The sequence below is a fragment of the Ipomoea triloba genome, chromosome 9 (assembly GCF_003576645.1).
Source record: "Ipomoea triloba cultivar NCNSP0323 chromosome 9, ASM357664v1".
Classification (NCBI taxonomy): domain Eukaryota; kingdom Viridiplantae; phylum Streptophyta; class Magnoliopsida; order Solanales; family Convolvulaceae; genus Ipomoea; species Ipomoea triloba.
The window spans coordinates 18,983,062-19,004,661 of record NC_044924.1 but is presented as its reverse complement, the minus strand read 5'-3'; the positions used below and the strand labels follow the sequence as shown (position 1 = coordinate 19,004,661).

At 36.8% G+C, this 21,600-nt stretch overlaps 1 protein-coding gene across 1 annotated transcript; it reads right to left on the bottom strand.

Moving 5' to 3' along the window:
* Positions 1-7,023: 7,023 nt before the first annotated feature.
* Positions 7,024-8,573, bottom strand: LOC116029668. The gene is made up of 2 exons (XM_031271716.1): positions 7,844-8,573; positions 7,024-7,664 (listed from the first exon to the last, which is right to left on the bottom strand). Exons 1-2 carry the CDS (start codon positions 8,571-8,573, stop codon positions 7,024-7,026), a joined length of 1,371 nt encoding a protein of 456 aa, XP_031127576.1.
* Between the last annotated feature and the right edge of the window lie 13,027 nt (positions 8,574-21,600).

Below are 21,600 nucleotides of genomic sequence, written 5' to 3'. Positions count from 1 at the left end.
ATCAATTCTTCTTGGGTTTATATAGCTAAATTAGCTATTTGCCCGTTGTAATTCTTCAGAGCATTAAATGCTTTCTGATGGTCTTCGTCAACTTTGATGGCTCCGTCAAATGAATTTGAATTTTTGCTTCTGGTAATCCTCCAACGTTCCTCTGCAATCATTGATATAATTTTCCATGTAACTTGTAGCCATCCATCCTTGACTTTTGGTAGTGTGAACACTTGACTTTGTTCATAATCCATAAGTCAGGTTGCTCTGAAATATATCCGTTCAGTGACTCTTGCTTGAGCATAATTAATGCCTCTGAAAAGTATACTGACTTTTCTCATAATGATCTTCAGCTCCTTGTAGCAAGATAATTTGAATTCACCTTTTGGAGTCATCCTCATGCCATATTTAGGAAAATATTATTTTCCCTTTTTAGAAGTGTTGTTGGCAGTGTTAGACTCCTTTGGAATAAATAGACCATCCTATTTTTCTCCTTGGTTATGCCATACTCAGCGTCAAAAATAATTTTTGTTCTTCCCCTTATTGCTTTGGTTCACACGTAAATCATCCTTCATGCATGGCATAATAGGTTGACCTTTATGTGTATGTCATCCTCATCCTCCTTTCAAGAATGTACATAGTTAGCCTCATCCTCATAATGACTTGTAGCTAAGTCATCCTCATCCTCATATTTAATTCCAATAGGCTAAGTCATCCTCATCCTCATTCTTGATTTCAATTTCGGTCAAGTCATCCTCATCTCCCTTTTGATTTAATTCAAGTCATCCTCATCTCCATTCTTGATTTGAATTTCGGCCAAGTCAACCTCATCTCCAATCTTGCTTTAATTCTCGGCCAAGTCATCCTCTCTTTAAATTTTTGAGCTAGTCATCCTCATCTCCATAAAATAAAGAGGCACGGTCATCCTCATCACCAAAATTATTTTCCTTGCATGAGTTAGCCTCTAAAATATTTTGTGAGAGAACCCATTCGAGATTGACTTCAATTTTGACTTTTAGTTGCAACATCTTCATCACGAATTAATTAATTCTCTCAAAGAATTAATTCTTGCAATTCAAACCGTTGTCACGTTCCGGGATGTCTTCGAGTCTTGATTAATCTTCCAAATTCTCAATTTATAATGTGGAAGCGAATGACTTACAAGTATAAATTAAAAATTTATACTATTGTAATTTTCGCTTAACCGATTCGGCTTGTGCTTGACGTAATCCTATACTAGACTCAAAATAAAATTGGGGGTCTAATATTACATTTTTGGTTCATCAAAACAATTACAATATATTCCTAACAATTTCCCCTTTTTGATGATACCAAAACCTATACCCGAACATTTTGGCTATAGTCCAATCAAAAATTGATTTTTCATTTTTCTAAATTTTATTTTGACTAGCCAATTTGACAAGTACAATTTGACTGACCCTACATGCTCTATAATTTTAGACACGTACAAAAAGTTGCAAAGTTTGAGGTTTTAATTTCAATTTTAACTTTTGTCAATAATTCTTTTACCCTCAAATTTGCATGTTACAAAATTAAAACTTGTGTCCAAAAATTAATAAAGCAATAAAACAACTATAAAACACTATATACATAAACAATTCGTACCATATCATTAAAATCAAAATAAGCCTTATAGAGTTATAATGGTACGTACATAACATACTAGAACTAGAAATCAATAAAGTCCAAGTATATCATTTATTCTAGCTCTAAGCTTCTTGAAGTTACCTTTGCAGTCATCATGTAGGAACTTCTCCTTGACTCTTCCTTCCAAGTAGTGCTTGATGACTTCCTTTGGATCACTAGAGAGAAATACTCCTCTAGTGTACCATTGAGCACACTCCTTTAGAGTTATTCTTTCGGTGAATATCGTCTCTTTGGGTAGGTGAAGGTTGAACATCCTGATTACTCTATCTTCATCAACGCACACGGGTGTACCTGAAAAATCAATAACAAATCGAAATGTAGGCGGTACCCATTCTTCTTCCCCTTGCGCTTCCCCCTGCGAAGATGATCCACCAAAATGAGAGGGTATCCTTTCTTCCCCCTTTTTGGTAGCATCCAAAATCTTCTTGAACATCACCATGTCACCTTTCTGTTGTGCTCTCATCTCCTTGATCAGGATTGAGTCGGCCTTGTTCCTTGCGTCCATTTCCTCAATTTTCTTCTCTAATCCTTGGACGGTGTTGACTAGCGTGTGTAGGCATTCTTGTAATACATCAATACTTGCTTCATGTGACAAGTTGCTCCTTGATGTCACATTTTTCAATTCCTCCATTTGAGTCATAATATGCCTCAATTTGCCATTCACCACACGGTCATTTTTGTCAATTGCATCCTTCTAAGCTGTCACCACTTCATTAACAGCTTTCATTTCTTTCTCCAATATGAGCATCATCTTGGCAATGAAACCATTCAACTCCTCCTTGATTACTGGGTTTAATCTGTTCATGCCTCGTTCCATGCCTGCAATCTGCTCAAATAATTTTAAGCAATTTGTGTACAAAGTATTGTCAGTATTGCTTACTGCTTCCTTGAATTCCTTAAGAGCTGCAATTATTGCTTCATTCGAATTATCCCTTGATAAATTTGAAATCACCCTGGCTTGATGCATTCGGTCTTCTATGTTTATTGGCACAGGTCTAGGTGTAGGAGTACTAGTCTGTCCAACATCAACATCATCACTATTGCTTGGATTAATTTCTACTCCTTCTTGATCTTGTTCGGCCTCAACACCAAAAATTTCGTTAATTTCACCTTGTGCATCCACACGTGGGTTGGCCTCAACATGCTCATTTGTGACATACAAGTTAGCCACAAAATTGTCACTTTCAACATTCTCACCTTGAAATACACCACGGTCACCATCACCACCATAGTCACGTGTACCACTTTCCACTTGTGACATAAATTCAATTCCTTGGTTAGCCTCATCTACACCAATATTTGTGTCCAAGTTAGCCTCAACTTCAAAAGTGTTGTCATCATCAATCTCTCTTGGGTTGACCTCAACTTCAACTTCATGAACATTTTCAACTTCATACTCCTCATTCTCGACCTCAACATTTATATCAACCAAATTTGTTCCAATTTTTTATTCTCTTGGGTTGACTAATTTCTTGATTTTCTTGAACATTCACTTCACGTGTGATGTGATCATCCAATAGAACATCCATAAAGTCTCCTCCAATGTCACTACTTGGATTTGTCACCACCAATTCCCTTCCGGTCACAACTTCTTCCTCACTGTTTCTAATTTCCACTCTAGGATTCCTTTTTCTCTTCCTAATCGGTGGGTTGTGTCTCATAGGTAATTCTCCTTCAACGAGATCCTCCGGTCTTTTGTTCTCCCTCGGCTAGTTCAGTGGATTGCACAGGCTCTTCTTCTACCATGATTGGGTCAGTGGATGTGTCACCAACCTCATGTCCACCGTTAGCAATCCGCCTTACCCTCAGCATTTCCATCCGTATATGTTCGGCAATCCTCCTGGAAGTGCGTCTCACGGTCTTCTCGGCTTGCTTCTTCGGCTTCATGATTTCCTGCAAGCAAAAAGTACAAGACAACTCTACAAGAAATGTGTTAAGGTGTCGGTCTATTTATAGGAGTGAGAGGGTGGTGTTGAAACTTCCCAATATTGAATGCTCATTCAATAACTTGGACGGTTCACAACTTCCAACCCTTCAACCCTCAAAAACCGTTTCCTTCTTTGGTCAAAAGTTGCATTATATGCATGCAACAAAGATTCCTTGCAAGATTGGGTTAGATGGGACAAAAAGCAAGTGATAGAAATCTTGACAAGTTATGAGAATCACATGAACCATACATGAGTGGATAGGGTGACTATCTAATGCATAGATATGATAGGAGTACATGCAAAGACACATACGTACACATAAAAACATTTAAGCAAATAAGGTCACACATATACATACGTACGCAATTAGGCAAATATGGTCACAAAATGTACACATGTTCGTAACATAGATAAACCATAAAATATAACACATGCCTACGTACGAAAATAACCAAATAAAGCAATTAAATCACAAACATTGAACATGCATACGTAAAAAAAAATCTCAAATTAAACATAAAAACATGCATAATTAAAAAAATGCGAGCTTAAAAGATAAAGAGAATTGATACTTAGCTCATTTCGATCATACACATCTCGTGCCTTAGAGTATTGAATCTTGATTCGCATAAAGGCTTTGTAAGAATATAAGCAATTTGACTTTCCGTGGGTATATAATCGATCTTTAAATCCTTCTTTTCAACGTGATCTCGGATAAAATGATGTCTCACGTCAATGTGTTTGGTTCGCGAGTGAAGCACTGGATTTTGGGTAATCGCAATTGCACTAGTATTATCACAGAAAATACTAACGTCATCGCAATTAATCCCGTAATCTTTTAATTGTTGCTTCATCCATAAAATTTGTGCACAACAACTCCCTGCTGCGATATATTCCGCTTCGGCTGTACTTGTTGCAATGGAATTTTGTTTCTTGCTAAACCAAGAGACCAATCTTCCCCTTAAGAACTGGCACGTTCCTGAGGTACTTTTTCTGTCTATTTTGCACCCTGCAAAATCTGCATCTGAAAATCCAGTTAGTTCAAAATTACCTTCTTTGGGATACCATAATCCCACATTGATAGTTCCTTTGAGATAACGGATAATCTTCTTGGTAGCTTGAAAATGACTTTCTTTTGGCTGTGATTGGAATCTAGCACATACACCCACTAAGTATGATATATCGGGTCTACTCGCAGTGAGGTATAGTAGATATCCAATCATTCCTCGATATTTCGTTTGTTCGACATCTTTTCCTTCATCATCTTTATCCAGTCTAAGTGATGTACTCATCGGTATTTTGACTGAGTCTTTTCCTTCCATGCCAAATTTCTTGATCAGGTCTTTTGTGTATTTGGCCTGGTTGATAAAGATTCCTTCCTTTAGTTGTCTGACTTGTAGTCCAAGGAAGTAATTTAATTCACCCATCATGCTCATTTCGAATCTGTTCTGCATAAGCTTAGAAAATTTCTCACACAAGGATTTATTAGTATTTCCAAATATAATATCATCAACATAGATTTGTACCAATAAAATATGATTATTTTCCTGAATTATAAATAAGGTTTTGTCAACAAGGCCTTTGGTAGAAACCACAACTAATTAAGAACATTGACAGAGTATCATACCAAGCTCGTGGTGTTTGTTTTAACCCATATAATGCCTTCTTTAGCTTATAGACCTTATCAACATCACCTTTTACCTCAAAACCGGGTGTTTGTTCCACGTAGACTTCTTCTTCAAGTAGTCCGTTTAGGAATGCACTTTGCACGTCCATTTGGTAGACCGTGAAATTCTTGTATGCTGCGTAGGCTAGAAAAATTCGTATTGCTTCGAGTCGTGCAACTGGGGCGAATGTTTCATCAAAATCAATTCCTTCTTCTAGTGAATAGCCCTTTGCAACTAGCCTCGCCTTATTCCTAACAATGATTCCATCTTCATTTGCTTTGTTCCTAAAAACCCATTTTGTTCCAATAACGTTATGATCTTTTGGTTTAGGAACAAGTTCCGATACGTCATTCCTTGTGAACTGATTTAGCTCTTCTTGCATAGCCTCAACCCAACTTGAACCACTTAGAGCTTCATCTATTTCTTTCTGTTCAATCTGAGACAGAAAACACGTAAATAAAGTGTCTCGTGCAGCTGATCTCGTTTTCACGCCTTCTTGCAGATTTCCAATAATAAGATCTTGTGGATGACTCCTTAGCCACTTTCTATCAAGTTCGAAAAATTCTTGGACGTTGGTAGTGGGTAGAGGTTGATTGTCACGTGAGTATCCATCATGATTAACTTGGTCAACCTCATCCTCACTTCTATGATTTTGAATATTCATGTGGTTAACCACATCCTCAAAATTTGTCTCATTAATGAGGTTAGCCTCACCAACATGAATTTCTTCATTTCTAGAGTTAGCCTCATCTCCCCTAGTGAGTGTCACGCCCATTTCTTGAATTTTGGAATTGTCAAGTTCCAAATCACTTATTCCCTGCAAGATCTCAATCTCAGATGAATCATTAGTCTCAAATAAATTATTTTGCACATTACCAATATTAGAGACATCTGCTTCCTTGCTTTTTGTTGATTCATCAAATACAACATGTATTGATTCTTCTACCACCATTGTTGATTTATTGAATACTCTGAATGCGCTGCTGGTGGAGGAATATCCCAAAAATATTGCTTCATCTGCACGCTCATCAAATGTTTTCAGATGTGTTTTACCATTAATCAGAACAAAACATTTGCATCCAAAAATATGAAAATAACTGAGGTTAGGTTTTCTCCCTTTCCAAAGTTCATATGGCGTCTTGTCGTGCAGCTTGTGAATCATGCTTCTGTTTTGAGTATAGCAAGCAGTGTTGATAGCTTCTGCCCAAAAACGTTTCGGTAGATCGGCGGCCGTAATCATAACTCGTGCGGCTTTTTTAAGCGTTCTGTTTCTTCTTTCGGCTACACATTTTTGTTGCGGCGTTCTTGCGGCTGATAATTGATGTACAATTCCTTGAGAATTGCAATAAGCTTGAATCACACCATTCACGAACTCTGTACCCCGGTCGGTACGGATTTTGACTATTTTGACTTCTTTTTCATTTTGAAGTTGCTTGAGTAGTTCTGGCAACTTTTTCTCTACTTCATTCTTTTTGTTGAGAAATATTGTCCATGTGTACCTGGAAAAATCATCAATAACAACAAGAGTATATTTCTTACCACTTATACTTACTAGGTCTACTGGACCAAATAAATCCATGTGTAGTAGACTAAGAGGTCTTGAGCTTGATTTGTGCATCTTGGACTTGAACGAAGATTTGATTTGCTTTTCCTCTTTGACATGCATCGCAAATTTGATCTTTCTTGTACGTGATGTTGGGTAGTCCCTTGACTAGATTTTTTGCTGCTAGCTTGTTGATGGTCTTGAAGTTCAAATGATTTAACTTCTTGTGTCATTCCCAACACGTGATGCTTGAATTGTTTGCCACTAAGCACACTGTATCTTTTGTAGTGCTCCAATTCACAACGTACATATTCTTATTTCTTGTTCCTTCAAGTACGACTTCTCTGGTTGATTCGTTCTTCACTTGGCATTTATCTTTGAAGAATTCTACTAGATATCCTTTGTCACAAAATTGACTTGTACTCAACAAGTTGAATTTTAGACCTTCCACATAGGATATATCTTCTATTTTCAATCCGTTTCGTACTATCGTTCCGATTCCTTTTATTGAACCATATCGATCGTTTCCTCCAAATACAACTTTTGGTCCTTCGATGGATTTGAAATTAATAAGATTAGATTTGTTTCCAGTCATGTGCCGTGAACATCCATTATCGAAGTACCATACTTCCTCATCTTCTTCCAAATCATGCGCCATTAAGCACTTGTCCTCACAGGTTGACTCACTTGAAATACTCATGCAAAATAATGCACTGTCATCCTTAGAGTTGTCACTTTCATCACTTGAAGATTCCTCTGACATGCTTGATCCCAATGGATCACTAATCAAGGCTTTTCTCTTATCCTTTTTGAATCTTCTATCCTTTGTCTTAGCCTCTTCCTGCACAATATCATTTTTGTTTTGCTTACCTTGGGATAGGGACACTCAGCCATAAAGTGTCCAGGCTTTCTGCAATTGTAGCATAAATTCAAAACTTCTTCTGGGTTGCTTCGTCTGGGTCTTCTCATTGAGCTTGTGTTTTTCTTCTTCATAAATTTCTTAAATTTCCTAACAAACAAAGCAAAATTTTCGTCAGATAATAATTCACTGTTTTCAACTAACCTTGACGTGGATGGTTGTTTGACAACGAGTGCGGCATTTTTCTCTTCGCGTTCTTCTTCCATCCTTGACTTCATTTCGAATTGGTACACCTTGAGATCACTAAAAAGTTTGTCGGTTGACAACATTTTTAGATCTCTATGATCTCTCATGGCCGTGACCTTCATATCCCAGTTTGATGGTAATCCACGTAGGATTTTGAGCAATATCTCATTTTGATCAATCTCTTTGCCTAGATCGACAATTTCTCCCATGATTTTGATAAATCTTGCCTCCATGTCGGTAATAGATTCACCACTTAGCATTTTGAAATCCTCGAATTTCTTTAATGCTATTGTGAGCTTGTTGTCTTTTTCTTGTTCGTCTCCTTCGCTAATCTTCACAAGAACTTCCCAAACTTCCTTCGCGGTTTTGCATTTTCGAACTTTCGAGAAAGTTGTATCGTCAATGGCTTTGAACAAAATATCCTTGGCAATGTTGTCCAAGTTATTTCGTGTGCGATCTTCTGGACCCCATTCCTCTTTGGGTTTAGGAATGTACTGCGGTGTTGTACTCGTTTGTGCTACAGCGGTATTTATCTTTAAGATTTTGATCGGCCCGTCTTTAATAACTTCCCACATTTCATCATGTAGTGCAGACAAATGAACCTGCATACGGATTTTCCAATCATCAAATTTATCTAATGAAAATAACAGGTTAGGAGTCAAGTCTTTCTTCATTTTGAAGGTTTGAGATCTGTCTAGCAGTCAAGATTTGACTCAAATAGACAACTGCTCTGATACCACTTGTTGGTCCCGATAGGGTAGGGAAAAGTCTAGAGGGGGGGGGGGGTGAATAGACTTTTCAAACTTTTCAAAAGATATTATAACACTTCAACAGAGAGAATCCAAGTGAATAAATTCAACTTGAATTACGCAGTAGAAAATAATACGGTAAAGTGCTATAATCAAAGTTACGCAAAAATGAAGAGCTTCACAACATGCAACACGTTAGAAACGTCAGGAATAACTCAAATACTGGGTATATAAAGTTTGGCTCGCATGCGGACGTGGGAACTATCAAACCCAGATCAAACAGTATATGCAATGAATAGTTGGGTTCGTAGCATAACAACAAATAAAACTTTCACAGGATGAGGTTGAGTTGGAAATATGTCTTGCATGCAAAAAGGGATGTCACATGAATCTATAAAGCTCAATAGTAATAAATGTGACAAAGTATGCAATGCATGCAATGCTCAGATAGATAAATATGCAAGCAGATAAAGTAAATGACACAGGAATTTATAGTGGTTCGGAGGTGATGTAATCCTTCTACTCCACTTTCTCCTTCCTCCAGGAGAGATTCCACTATCTTCAATCACCCAGATACAATAGTGAATCTGTGCTCTTCTAGCACATCTCTACTCCGAATGCACTTTCGCTACAACAACACTCAAACCCGAACGTCTTGCACCCATCTACGTTCACGAGCGTCTTGCACCCAGCTACGCCCTTCAACCAAGTGTTTTGCACCCAGCTACACTTAGTGTTCACAAGTGTTCTGCACAAAGCTGCACTCCTCTGAGTAATTCGCACATTGCTTTGGTTCACCTTTTGGAGTCATCCTCATGCCATATTTAGGAAAATATTATTTTCCCTTTTTAGAAGTGTTGTTGGCAGTGTTGGACTCCTTTGGAATAAATAGACCATCCTATTTTTCTCCTTGGTTATGCCATACTCAGCCTCAAAAATAATTTTTCTGCTTCCCCCTATTGCTTTGGTTCACACGTAAATCATCCTTCATGCATGGCATAATAGGTTGACCTTTATGTGTAGGTCATCCTCATCCTCCTTTCAAGAATGTACATAGTTAGCCTCATCCTCATAATGACTTGTAGCTAAGTCATCCTCATCCTCATATTTAATTCCAATAGGCTAAGTCATCCTCATCTTCATTCTTGATTTCAATTTCGGTCAAGTCATCCTCATCTCCCTTTTGATTTAATTCAAGTCATCCTCATCTCCATTCTTGATTTGAATTTCGGCCAAGTCAACCTCATCTCCAATCTTGCTTTAATTCTCGGCCAAGTCATCCTCTCTTTAAATTTTTGAGCTAGTCATCCTCATCTCCATAAAATAAAGAGGCACGGTCATCCTCATCACCAAAATTATTTTCCTTGCATGAGTTAGCCTCTAAAATATTTTGTGAGAGAACCCATTCCAGATTGACTTCAATTTTGACTTTTAATTGCAACATCTTCATCACGAATTAATTACTTCTCTGAGAGAATTAATTCTTGCAATTCGAACCGTTGTCACTTTCCGGGATGTCTTCGAGTCTTGATTAATCTTCCAAATTCTCCTCAATTTATAAAGTGGAAGCGAATGACTTACAAGTATAAATTAAAAATTTATACTATTGTAATTTTCGCTTAACCGATTCGGCTTGTGCTTGACGTAATCCTATACTAGACTCAAAATAAAATTGGGGGTCTAATATTACATTTTTGGTTCATCAAAACAATTACAATATATTCCTAACATAGTGTTTTTTTTAGCACCACTCTTTATGGAGTCTGGGCGTTCTGAAATTGCTGAATCTAGCCGTGTGGAGAAGAGTATAACATCTAGGGAATCGTATGCTTCCAATGAGAGTGAACGAGTAGAGAACAACTTGAAACGACGAAATGCATACTCAACAATGGATCTTGATAAAAAACGAAAGATGCTAGATGAGATAAATATCTGTTTTGCAATTTTGTGTGAGTTTAATTCATGAACGTATATACAAGAGATCTAACTTATTAAACATGTCTAAGATTTATTCATCAATTGATTATGCAATTAGAAATAGTACTCAATATATCTAATCAGGAAAGTTTGCAACAGAACGATAATCTTTCTTCTATTCGATACCAATCTTTTGTTCTTAAAGATTGCCCTCCTTGCACCTATTGTAATGCAAGGAGATTCCAATATGAACCACCTGGATTTTGTTGCTCATCTGGTCAAGTTGTTTTGGTGTCTAATGAAATGCCTTCGCTCTTGAAACAATTGTTTTCTGAGAAAGATGAAGTGTCACGTCAATTTCAAGCATGTGTTAGAACTTACAACAACACATTTGCATTTACTTCATTAGGCATCCATAACTATGACAAAAAATTAACTAGGAGGAATAAAGGGATCTATACATTTAAGGTCCAAGGACAAATGTACCATTTTATCAATGATTTGGTGCCAGGGGACCAACCTCCTAAAAACTTGCAATTGTATTTCTTTGATATTGACCATGAGGTTGAGAATAGAATCAAAGGTGCAGATAGAATGGAGGTAAGTGTTGTTGAGAACCTTATTGACGTACTTGGAAGGAATCCAAACTCACAGTTCTTTAGAAATCTCAAGGATACATCAAGTCTTAACGATTGTAATATTGTGATCCGCTCAAATTCAAGTTTAGATCAACGTGTTTACAACATGCCTACCTCTTCTCAAGTTGCAGCAATTTGGGTAGATGAACAAGATGGTAGTGGTCAGAACAATCATGATATTAGAGTCCTTGGAAAAATTGGTCAATCACATTCTGTGAAATACTATTACGGTTGTTATGATCCATTGCAATATCCTCTGTTGTTCCCTCACGGAGAGAGCGGTTGGCACGAGGGCATATCTAAGGTTCCTAAATCATCTCAAAATAGTTCTTCCATTTGTGAAGGTATTCTCCAGCCTGGGGGGTTTTCTTCAATTCAAGCATTGTTACACAAAGAGAATGAAAACTTTGTTGGTCAGAGCAAGCGGAACACTGTTTCATGCAGAGAATATTATGCTTTTCGTTTTCAAATTCGGCCAAATGATCAATCTATGCTTCTACATTCAGGAAGACTCTTTCAGCAATTCATTGTTGACAACTTGACACCTATATCAAAATTGAGACACAAAGGTTGGACTATTTCCGAACACAACAGCGTGATGTTCGAACAGAGAGTATGCAAGGATTAGTGGATAACATTGCATGTGGGGAAACAAATGCATCGAATGTGGGACGCAGAGTAATTTTACTCGTTTCTTTCATTGGAGGCCCACGAGATATGCATAAAAGATACATGAATGCTATGACATTGGTGCAATGATATGGTAAGCCAGATATTTTCTTGACAATAACATGTAACCCAAATTGGCCTGAGATTAAAAATTCGCTTGAATATTGTGATGAGTCTCAGAATAGGCCTGATTTGATTTCAAGAGTGTTTCGTGCTAAGTTGGAAGAATTGAAAGTTGACCTCATAAAAAAAAAAGCTTTTTGGAGTTGTGATAGCATATACTTATGTGATTGAATTCCAAAAGTGTGGCCTCCCACATGCTCATTTCTTATTAATCTTGGGAAAAACCACAAATTTTACTCGGGTAGGGATGTTGATGCGATTGTTAGTGCAGAAATACCCGACCCAGTTCAAAATCCTTCTTTGCACTCCTTAGTGGCAAAACACATGATACATGGACCATGTGGTTCTCTGAATCCTCAAAATCCATGTATGGTTGAGAATTCCGGTGTTTCACTTTGCAAAAGTAGATATCCCAAGAGATTTTCTAATGCAACAGTTTTAGGAGAGAATTCATATACTACTTATAAGTGCCGGGACAATTCAAGGTTTGTTACCGTTCATGGTCACCAATTGGACAACAAATGGGTGATACCCTATAACTCATATTTGTTATCTAAATTTGATTGTCATATCAATGTTGAAGTTTGTGCAACTATTAAGTGCGTAAAGTTTATATACAAGTATATATATAAAGGCCATGATAGAGTTGCAATTAATCTATCTTCTGGAGAAGGGGTCATTGACTTTGATGAAATAAAAGAATACCAAAATGCAAGATGGGTATCACCTCCTAAAGCTGCATGGAGAATATATGGGTTTACCCTTGCTGAAATAAAACCATCCGCAGTAGACTTGCAGATTCATTTGGAGAACTACCAGTATATGAGGTTTGATGCCAAACAAGCTTTGAGTGACCTTGTAATCAACTTAGCTCAAAGACGATGTTAACTCAATTTTTTTTTATGAATGCGACTAATGAAACAACTAAGAGATTGAATTTATTGTATGCTGAGTTTCCTGAGTACTTTGTTTGGTCAAGCAAAGATAAACACTGGTATCTAAGGAAAAAAGGGGAAGTTGTAGGTCGACTGGTAAGTGTTAATCCCATTGAAGGGGAGAGATATTATTTGAGAATGTTGTTGATGAATGTCAGGGCACCCAAATCATATGAACACTTAAAAATGATTGGAGAATCTATGACAACAACTTTTAGAGAAGCAGCGGAGAAATTGGGATTGTTTGTAATACCCCGTATTTTCCTAACATTATTATTTTATCCTAAGGTATTGACATACATGAGTTATGATATCCCGATATTTCAAAAGAATTTTTATAAGTGAGTATAGTTGTTATTAAGCTGCGAACCTACGTACCGGTCACGAACCGTAAAAATTTTAAGAGCTAGTATTCGGACCCGTTTGTCATAGGAAATGGATTTTTAGACACCATACTATTATTCTTGAATTTCCTATTTAATTAAATCAGCTCATAGCAGCGAAAATTTATTTTGATCGTACATCGCTAAATTTCGCGGTGTACCGAACCTAGCCCAATTTTGAGGGTTAGTCTGGAATAAATTTTTAGTTTCGGAAATTATTCTATCTGGATTATTTTCTACCGAAACTTTATCTGTTTGGACCCCAACTGATAAGTTGGAAGATATTTTATTATTTTATTATTTTTTTTCCAAGCTTATCACATAAGATTGGGATCAATATAAAAGCAATTTCCCATTTCTTCAATTCTTCATTCCCATTTCGTGAGGAGAGAGAGAGATGATTCCATTTCCATCTTCTTCACAAAGCTTCAATTTCCATGGCAAATTCCTTCACATCTCTCAATTTTATTCGGTAAATCTTCGTTTTTATTCGGTAAAAAGTTCTATTTTCCTTCCTAGAGCATGAATTTGAGAGTAATTTCTTGAAATCTCTTGTTATGGTGGTGCTTTTGATCCTAGGGTTTAAGGTGAAATTGGGGAAATCAACTCCAAAAGCCTTCTACGAGAACTAGTAACCCGGTTGAGGTAAGGAAATCCCTTAAGTTGGATTAGTCACTTGAATTTGGATAATTGATTATTTGGTTGAAATATGGTATTTTTGAGCTTTGGAAATATTTTTGTATACATGTTCATAGCTTGGATATGCATGTATATGTTATATTTATGTCCACATAGGCTTATACTTGTGGAAATATTGAAAGAAATCAGGATAGATTCTGGCAGTAACTTCCGAGATTTATTGGGAAAAATTGGTAAGGTATTTTGATCCTATTGTTTTTAGACATGTAGTTCTATAAGTGTAGAACCCGCATATAAAATTTCATAATGATCGGAGTAGTGGAAGTATGGTTTTCGAATTTTTCTCCAAAACTGGTCTAGAGAGAAAAATTATGGACAGCACACTGCCAAGGGCAAAGATGGAATTTTATGTGTTCATTCGCTGACCAAAATGACCAAAACTTTTTATGGACATCAAGTACTATGCGTTGGGGTTCTACCATAAAAATTTCAAGTGAAAAAGAGTTCGGGAACTATTTTTACCGGCTCAATCTTTCGGACTGCGCCAAGCTGAATTACTGTCCAGAATAGGCAGAACGTGTTGGACGCGGACCTGGACGCGCGTCCACTGCGCGTCCAGTGGAGTCCAGTAGGTTCGAGAGTAAGATTAAATGGTGTAAGCTTGATTATTGATTATTGATGTTTAGATGATGTGGTTGTTTGATGTTCGTGAGATCAAACTAAGCTTGATTGTTGTTGATGTTAGATGATGGAATGGTAAGGATCCTAAGAGATTATTAGGAGTATAAACATGATGATGTTGGACCGATTTTGATACTGATGATGGTGGCGTTTATTAAGCTTAATGGTGATTAGTATATTGCTAAATTATGGGTTATGGTGACTAATTAGTTTGATTATGGACTTATAATGATTAAGGATGCTTAGTGATAGTTGAAATAGGAATTTATGAGCTTTGTGTTGAGGTGTTTAAGTGCAAATATTATTGATTTTGGGAATGATTAAGGATTAATGATGAACTGGTTATGTTAAGTATATTGATGATTGGGTGATGATAATTAAATTTTGATGAAGTAATAATGAGGATGAGATTATAAATTAGTGGTGTTGAAGGTACTGTAATGTTGTCATTGATGGTGGATTATGAAGAAATTAAGGTTAAGGGTTAGATATGGATTAAGTATAGTGAGGAGGTAATTAGTAGTTATTAAGTATGAATTACTTATGGGTTATGGATGATGTTGTTGCTTGAGGCTTAGGGATGATGTTAATATTATTGTTGTCGAAGTGATCTGTTTATATGATTTGTTAGTGGTGAAATTACTGCTAAGGATAGAGTTAAATAAGGATGATGGAATAATGAATAATGTTATTGATAATGGTGATGTCACTAAGTTGTTGAGCTAATTGACGATTATAGGTGAGGATGCATATTACCGTATGGTGATAATGAAGTGTGTGGCAATGAGGGGTTCATGGTTTAATAGTAATTATTAAATGTGAAGCATGATATGATAATTGTTGGTGATGATGCTACTATAATTAGAGGATAATTAGGCTTAGTTTCTAATCATGGTAATTTTTGACATTGATGATGGGTTAAGAGATCATAATTACGTTATTATTATTATTATTATATATATATATATATATATATATATATATATATATATATATATATATGCGAAAGTATGTTTATACTGTTTAAAGTGCATAAGTGAGAAAGTAAAAGAATGTGATAAAATGAAATTATGGTGTGAAGTTGGAGACTATTCCTTTTAACATTCACAATGGATTCACAAACAATGGGCCCTGAAGTGATTGGTGTTAACCACGTTGAGTAACCTTGTAGAAACATATCCAGGGTTACTAGAGCTAGTGACTAACCTGCGGGCTTGGAATCCCAACAAGGGGTGTGCACACTAAAGGTCCTAGATCTGCTTCCCCTAGTTGGAATAACTAGGTTGTGGTGAGGTGGTGGAAATGAGAAGGAAATGGTGGTGTTAATTGGAATATTTTTAACTTTATTATGGTAAATGCTGGTTATTACTATTTAAATGCTTATATAATTATGACTGTGATGATGAGTATGATTATGGAGTACCGATGAGAATTGGATTGTAATATGGACTGAAATTTATGATAAGGAGTAAGATTAAGGATGTTAATATGAATGGTGCTAGGAATCGATTGATTCATAAATGGTTGACTATGGGTTCGTACCATTATAATAATAGTATTAAGAATGGATATATGTAGTGTTAGTGGAATTTATATAAGGGTATAACTAGGTAGATGGATTTCAAGTAAGAGACAGGTGAATGTTGATTCACTAAACACTTTTTGTACAAGTCTTCATTGTTAACTTATTTTCAGGTGAAATCTCATCAAATGGGTATAGTTACAAAACTCTCTTATGCGTGTTTTCAAACCTTTGTCTACTTTTAAGTGACATTGGATTTCCTTACTTAGCCGTCGCGCTAACTACACTTCAATGTGTTCTTATCAGTTGCAGATTAGTGTGGACCCCTGTAGCCCAGCAAGCTCTGAACAGAAGGGAAGTACAAGTTGAGGTCTACTCTATCTTAGAATAGTTACTCTGGAAGGAGGACTTCCTTATGTATTAAGTTTGATATTGATGTTGTAGTTTGATGTTATTTTGAGGTTGTAAGTTTAGCCTTAACGTTTAGGTATAGGAGAGATACCTAAGCGTGGCGGTAACACCCAGTTTTCTGCTGGTTAGATGTAAGCTTCCGCGACGCATTAGCAGTGATTTTGTAATACAAGTAAGAGTTGAAAATTGGGGTGTTACATTGTTGCAGATTGATCAAGTGATAGATCAATGTTTGCAGGAAGTTATGTGTTGGCAAATGCCTACAAGTTTCCGAAGGTTATTTGCTACGATGTTGGTCTTTTGTGATGTTCCTTCTCCCCATGGTTTGTGGATGAAATACAAGGAACATCTTTGCGAAGATCTAATTTCCTCATCTATCAATATAATTGATGCTGAAAATAAGTGTCTCCATATGATAAGTGATGTACTTGAATCGTTGGGTAAAAATATCAATGACTTTGCTTTAGTTTCTTATCATATTGGCCTTGCAAAACAACAAAGAATACAAAAAGAAATAAAAGCAAAAAAGAATCTGTTGCCTAATGAAGCTGATTTACTTGCTATTACGAAGTTGAACCAAAGTCAACGAGCAGCCTTTGACACCATAATTACCCAGGTTCACTCAAGTTCTGGAGGAGTATTCTTTGTTGATAGCCCTGGGGGAACTGGCAAAACGTTTTTATACAGGTGCCTTTTGGCTAAAGTGAGATCAAACCATGACATTGCACTTGCAACTACAACATCTGGTGTAGCTGCATCTCTTTTACCAGGAGGCCGAACAGCTCATTCTCAATTTAAAATACCAATTAATGGAGATGATAAATTTATATGCAATATCGGGAAACAAAGTGCCGAAGCCGCACTTCTTAGAGAGTGCAAGTTGATTCTATGGGACGAAGCAACAATGGCCAACCGTAGAGACATAGAAAATGTCGAAACAACTTTGAGAGATATCACAAATTGTGACAAAATCTTTGGTGGCAAAGTTGTAGTCTTTGGAGGTGATTTTCGCTAGACTTTACCTGTAATAAGATCAGGAAGCAAAAGGGATTTCATAGAAGCAAGTTTGGTTAAATCACAAAAAATTTGGTCAGTGGTTGAGAGATTGGTTTTGACAGAAAACATGCGTGCTAAAGAAGATCCATCTTTTTGCAAATACTTAATGCGAGTGTGAAATGGGACAGAAAAATATGTTGTTCACAATTCAATTGAAATTCCAAAAACATTCCTTGTCCCATATACAAATGAATTGCAATCTTACAATTCATTACTTGACATAGTTTTCACAGATTTAATGAACTTCAGTTGTGATCCTTATCCACTCATGAAGAGAGGTATATTGACACCAAAGAATGAATATGTGGATGAAATTAACAACACTTTAATTGCTAGATTTCCTGGAGAGGAAAAATATTATGTCAGTTATGATGAGTTGCTGGATTCTACTTCCCACAATGAATTTGCTGACTTCTTGCATAGTATCTCGGTACCTTGTCTACCTCCTAACAAGTTGATCCTAAAGAAGAATTGCCCTGTAATTTTGTTGAGGAATATTAATCCTGCAGAAGGATTTGTTGGTCCCAAGGGGATGGGGTACAAGTCTAGAGGGGGGGGGGTGAATAGACTTGTATAAGATTTTGCAAATCTTTTCGACCTCTCGTGTGTATCGAACTAAGGATGTTTCAGTTCGATACCTCACGAGGAGAAGACAAAGTTTTATGCTCAGCGGAAAAGTTATCCCCTTTTAGTTAGCACGAGTTTGAGTTAGTTCGAGAGGTGTGTTTATGTGCAGTGCAATCGAGAGGTTAGCGAGAGATAAATACAGAAAGTAAATGCGAGAGAGATTTTTAAGTGGTTCGGCCAACCCGCCTACGTCCACTCTTCTTCCAGAAACTCCCTTGAAGGATTGCACTAAAACTTCCCTTTTTAGTACAATATCGAGCGCTTGAGCTTTGATCACGAAGCCCGCCTCAAGCCTCAGGTTTTTCGCCCCGCTTCTTGTTACTCCACCTATCGAGCACTTGAGCTTTGATCACCAAGCCCGCCTCAAGCCTNCAAGCCCGCCTCAAGCCTCAGGATCTTCACTAGACAGCTGCCAGGTTACTCCGCCTCTCTTGCTTAATCCAAAGCAAGGACTTTTGGTTGTCACAGTTGAATGTAACAAGCTCCAATCTGACCACAAGCTATCGTTGAATAAACTTTGATGTAGAGCAGCTTCGGTCACCTTCTAGATGTGTAGCAGTTTAAGTTATGTAACTCTCTCAAACACTAAGATGTGTTTTCTCGCTGTTTTTGAATATCAGGATGATATTCCAAATTTAGCACTTGCACTTGAACGTTTGAATCAGACACTTCTTTCGAATTTTCCAACTCTATTCCCCCTCTTTTCGCTTTGTGTCTTCACGTCCTTTTTATATGAGAGTTGAGGAATAATTCCGTTGGAGGGAAAATTATTCCGTTTGAAATTTGTCTCCCATGATGTGTATGGGACTTGCATCTTTTCAGCATTCTTCATGGAGTGGTGGTCTTGTAACTTGAACCTTTTGTTTGATAGTGGATATTCCATAATCCACTTTCTTGAGTCCATGCTCCACTTGCTACTTTTGGTAAAAGTTACTCTTTTTTAATTCCCATTGATCCTCGTTTTAGGGAATAAGACCGACTTTGGATTGGTGCACCTTTTATCCGTTTGTTATGGAGTTCTGACGTGGCGTCCACTTTTGGCACCTCCTTAATATTTTATCTCCATGATATTCTTCTTCTCCAAACTTTAAGTATGCTTCCTGACCGTCATTCAGCATTACTGGAGAAGTGTCAGTTTATCGAGACCAAGGTTGATGTCTCGAACCCAAGCATCGAGAGCTCTACCTCTCGAACTCTGCTTATGTCTCGAACTGGATGGTTGTATCGAGAGGTACTACCTCTCGAACTCTGCTTATGTCTCGAGACTTAGTTGATGTCTCGCAGACCCTTATTCCTCTAGTGTCGTCTCGTGCCTTCTACTGATCTATCTATGAAATTACAACACGATTCTTCTAAGATGTTCATACAAGTTTACCTCAAGCTTAAATATTTTCCGAGTTGAGCTCAAGTTACCCGGTTGTATTTTCGCTCTTAGTTTACTTGTCGAACTTACATTGATTCCTATCTTTCGAGACTTGGGGATTTTCACTTAACAGTTCGTATCATCAAAACCTATTACATGATGTTCCTAACAGGATTATGTAATGGTACACGGTTAATATGTGCTGACTTTCGTGATCATGTTATACGTTGTGTCATTGCTTCTGGGGAACAATTCGGTAAGCATGTTTTCATACCAAGGTCCCACTTGAAGCCTCAAAGAATGAAAATTGCTCAATCCCATTTAAACGCCACCAGTTCCCAATTAAAGTGTGTTTTGCAATGACAATAAATAAGGCATAGGGGCAAACATTTGATTTTGTAGGGATTTACTTGAGACAACCGGTGTTTTCTCATGGACAATTATATGTAGCCTTATCAAGAGCTAAAAAAGCAGATTCTGTAAAGATGCTAATTTGCAATAATCATCGGGATACAAGTACTACAAATGTCACCGATAACATTGTTTATCAAGAAATCTTGACTGCAGCCTGTGGGTCAAACAATTAATCTTACTAGGTTATTTCTTAAACTATTATTTCCAAACAGTAGCACTATTTGTTTATTCTCTTAATGATGTTATCCATACTGTGTGGGCACTTTGTTTATTGGTTTCTTATTTGGTTTTTATACAGCATTGGCCCTGAGCTCACTAGGGAAGACCGCAAGAAGTTATATTCTAATTTGGGTCTATTGTAAGTGCATTAGCTCTGTCCTCTCTATATATATGTGTGTTTGTGCGTGCGCGCCTCTATGAATGTTTCTGATTTTGTTATTTGTTAAATAGTTGTCCTTATGGTCATGAGGAGCTTGCTATCTACGAAGATATTGATCAGGTATATATATGCTTGGTTTTTTAGCTGTTTCACTCTCTTACTAATCGAATTCCCATGGAGAATATTGTAACATTGTGCGTAGGATATACTTAGTATATTTTGTTGCTGGCAATCAAATTTTCTCTTTGATATATTTGTATTTTAATGCACTTTCCAATGCAGAGTTTTGAGGAATTGCTCGATTGCTGATACCATCCCAAAAGACACAAGAGTTATGCCCAAGTTAAAAAGTTTGTGAGTTTTTTATGACTGGGAGTTGTTTTTGTCTAACATTATGGGGGAAATCCCTCTGAGATCATAGGCTCTTATGGTGCACTTATATTGCACATAAAAACAATATAATTGAGGGACATTTTACCAAAATTGGACTAACTACAATGTTTTCCATCAGCAACAATTTGGTTTTGATGGTAATTTACTTGGTTTCTGAAGTGTGATCTATTCATTGGCAGAGATCTTAGTTTCAACATGCTGAATGGTAAAATCCCAAGTGCAATGGGCAACAAAATGCAATGTGTAAGACTAAGTACATCACCTGTGAATGCTTATCAATCTGAGTTTTATTTTAATAAATAAATTTTATTACAGTATTATTATTTTCATAGTAATTGCTCATCCTTATAAGTACTCTATTGTTTGTGATTTAGGTTTATGGCGCATAACATGTTAAGTGGAGAGATACCCAGATGGATTTTGGAAAGCAAAGATAGCATGTTAGTATGAGCACAAGTTTTTATTACCACTACTCCCACAAGTATTGGTAGTCAGTCATGGGATTGCATAATTACTTATCTTAATAGTTTTGCCAAAATGTATTCAACTAAATCAGAGAGGAAAATTTATGAAGGGAAAATAGCATTTTTTTAATTTTAGTTTTACATAAAAATGTTATTTCAATTTCTCGTAGTGATTTATCCTACAACAATTTAAAAGAGTCAACTCAAACAGGGCGCCAGGCCTCCAGTGCGTATGTCTTTTCACTATTCTGTAGCTAAATTAAATATATTATGTTACAGTATTACTTAAACTACCTTTTTTTTGGGGGTATAGGAATTTAGTCTTTAGTCTCCAGCTA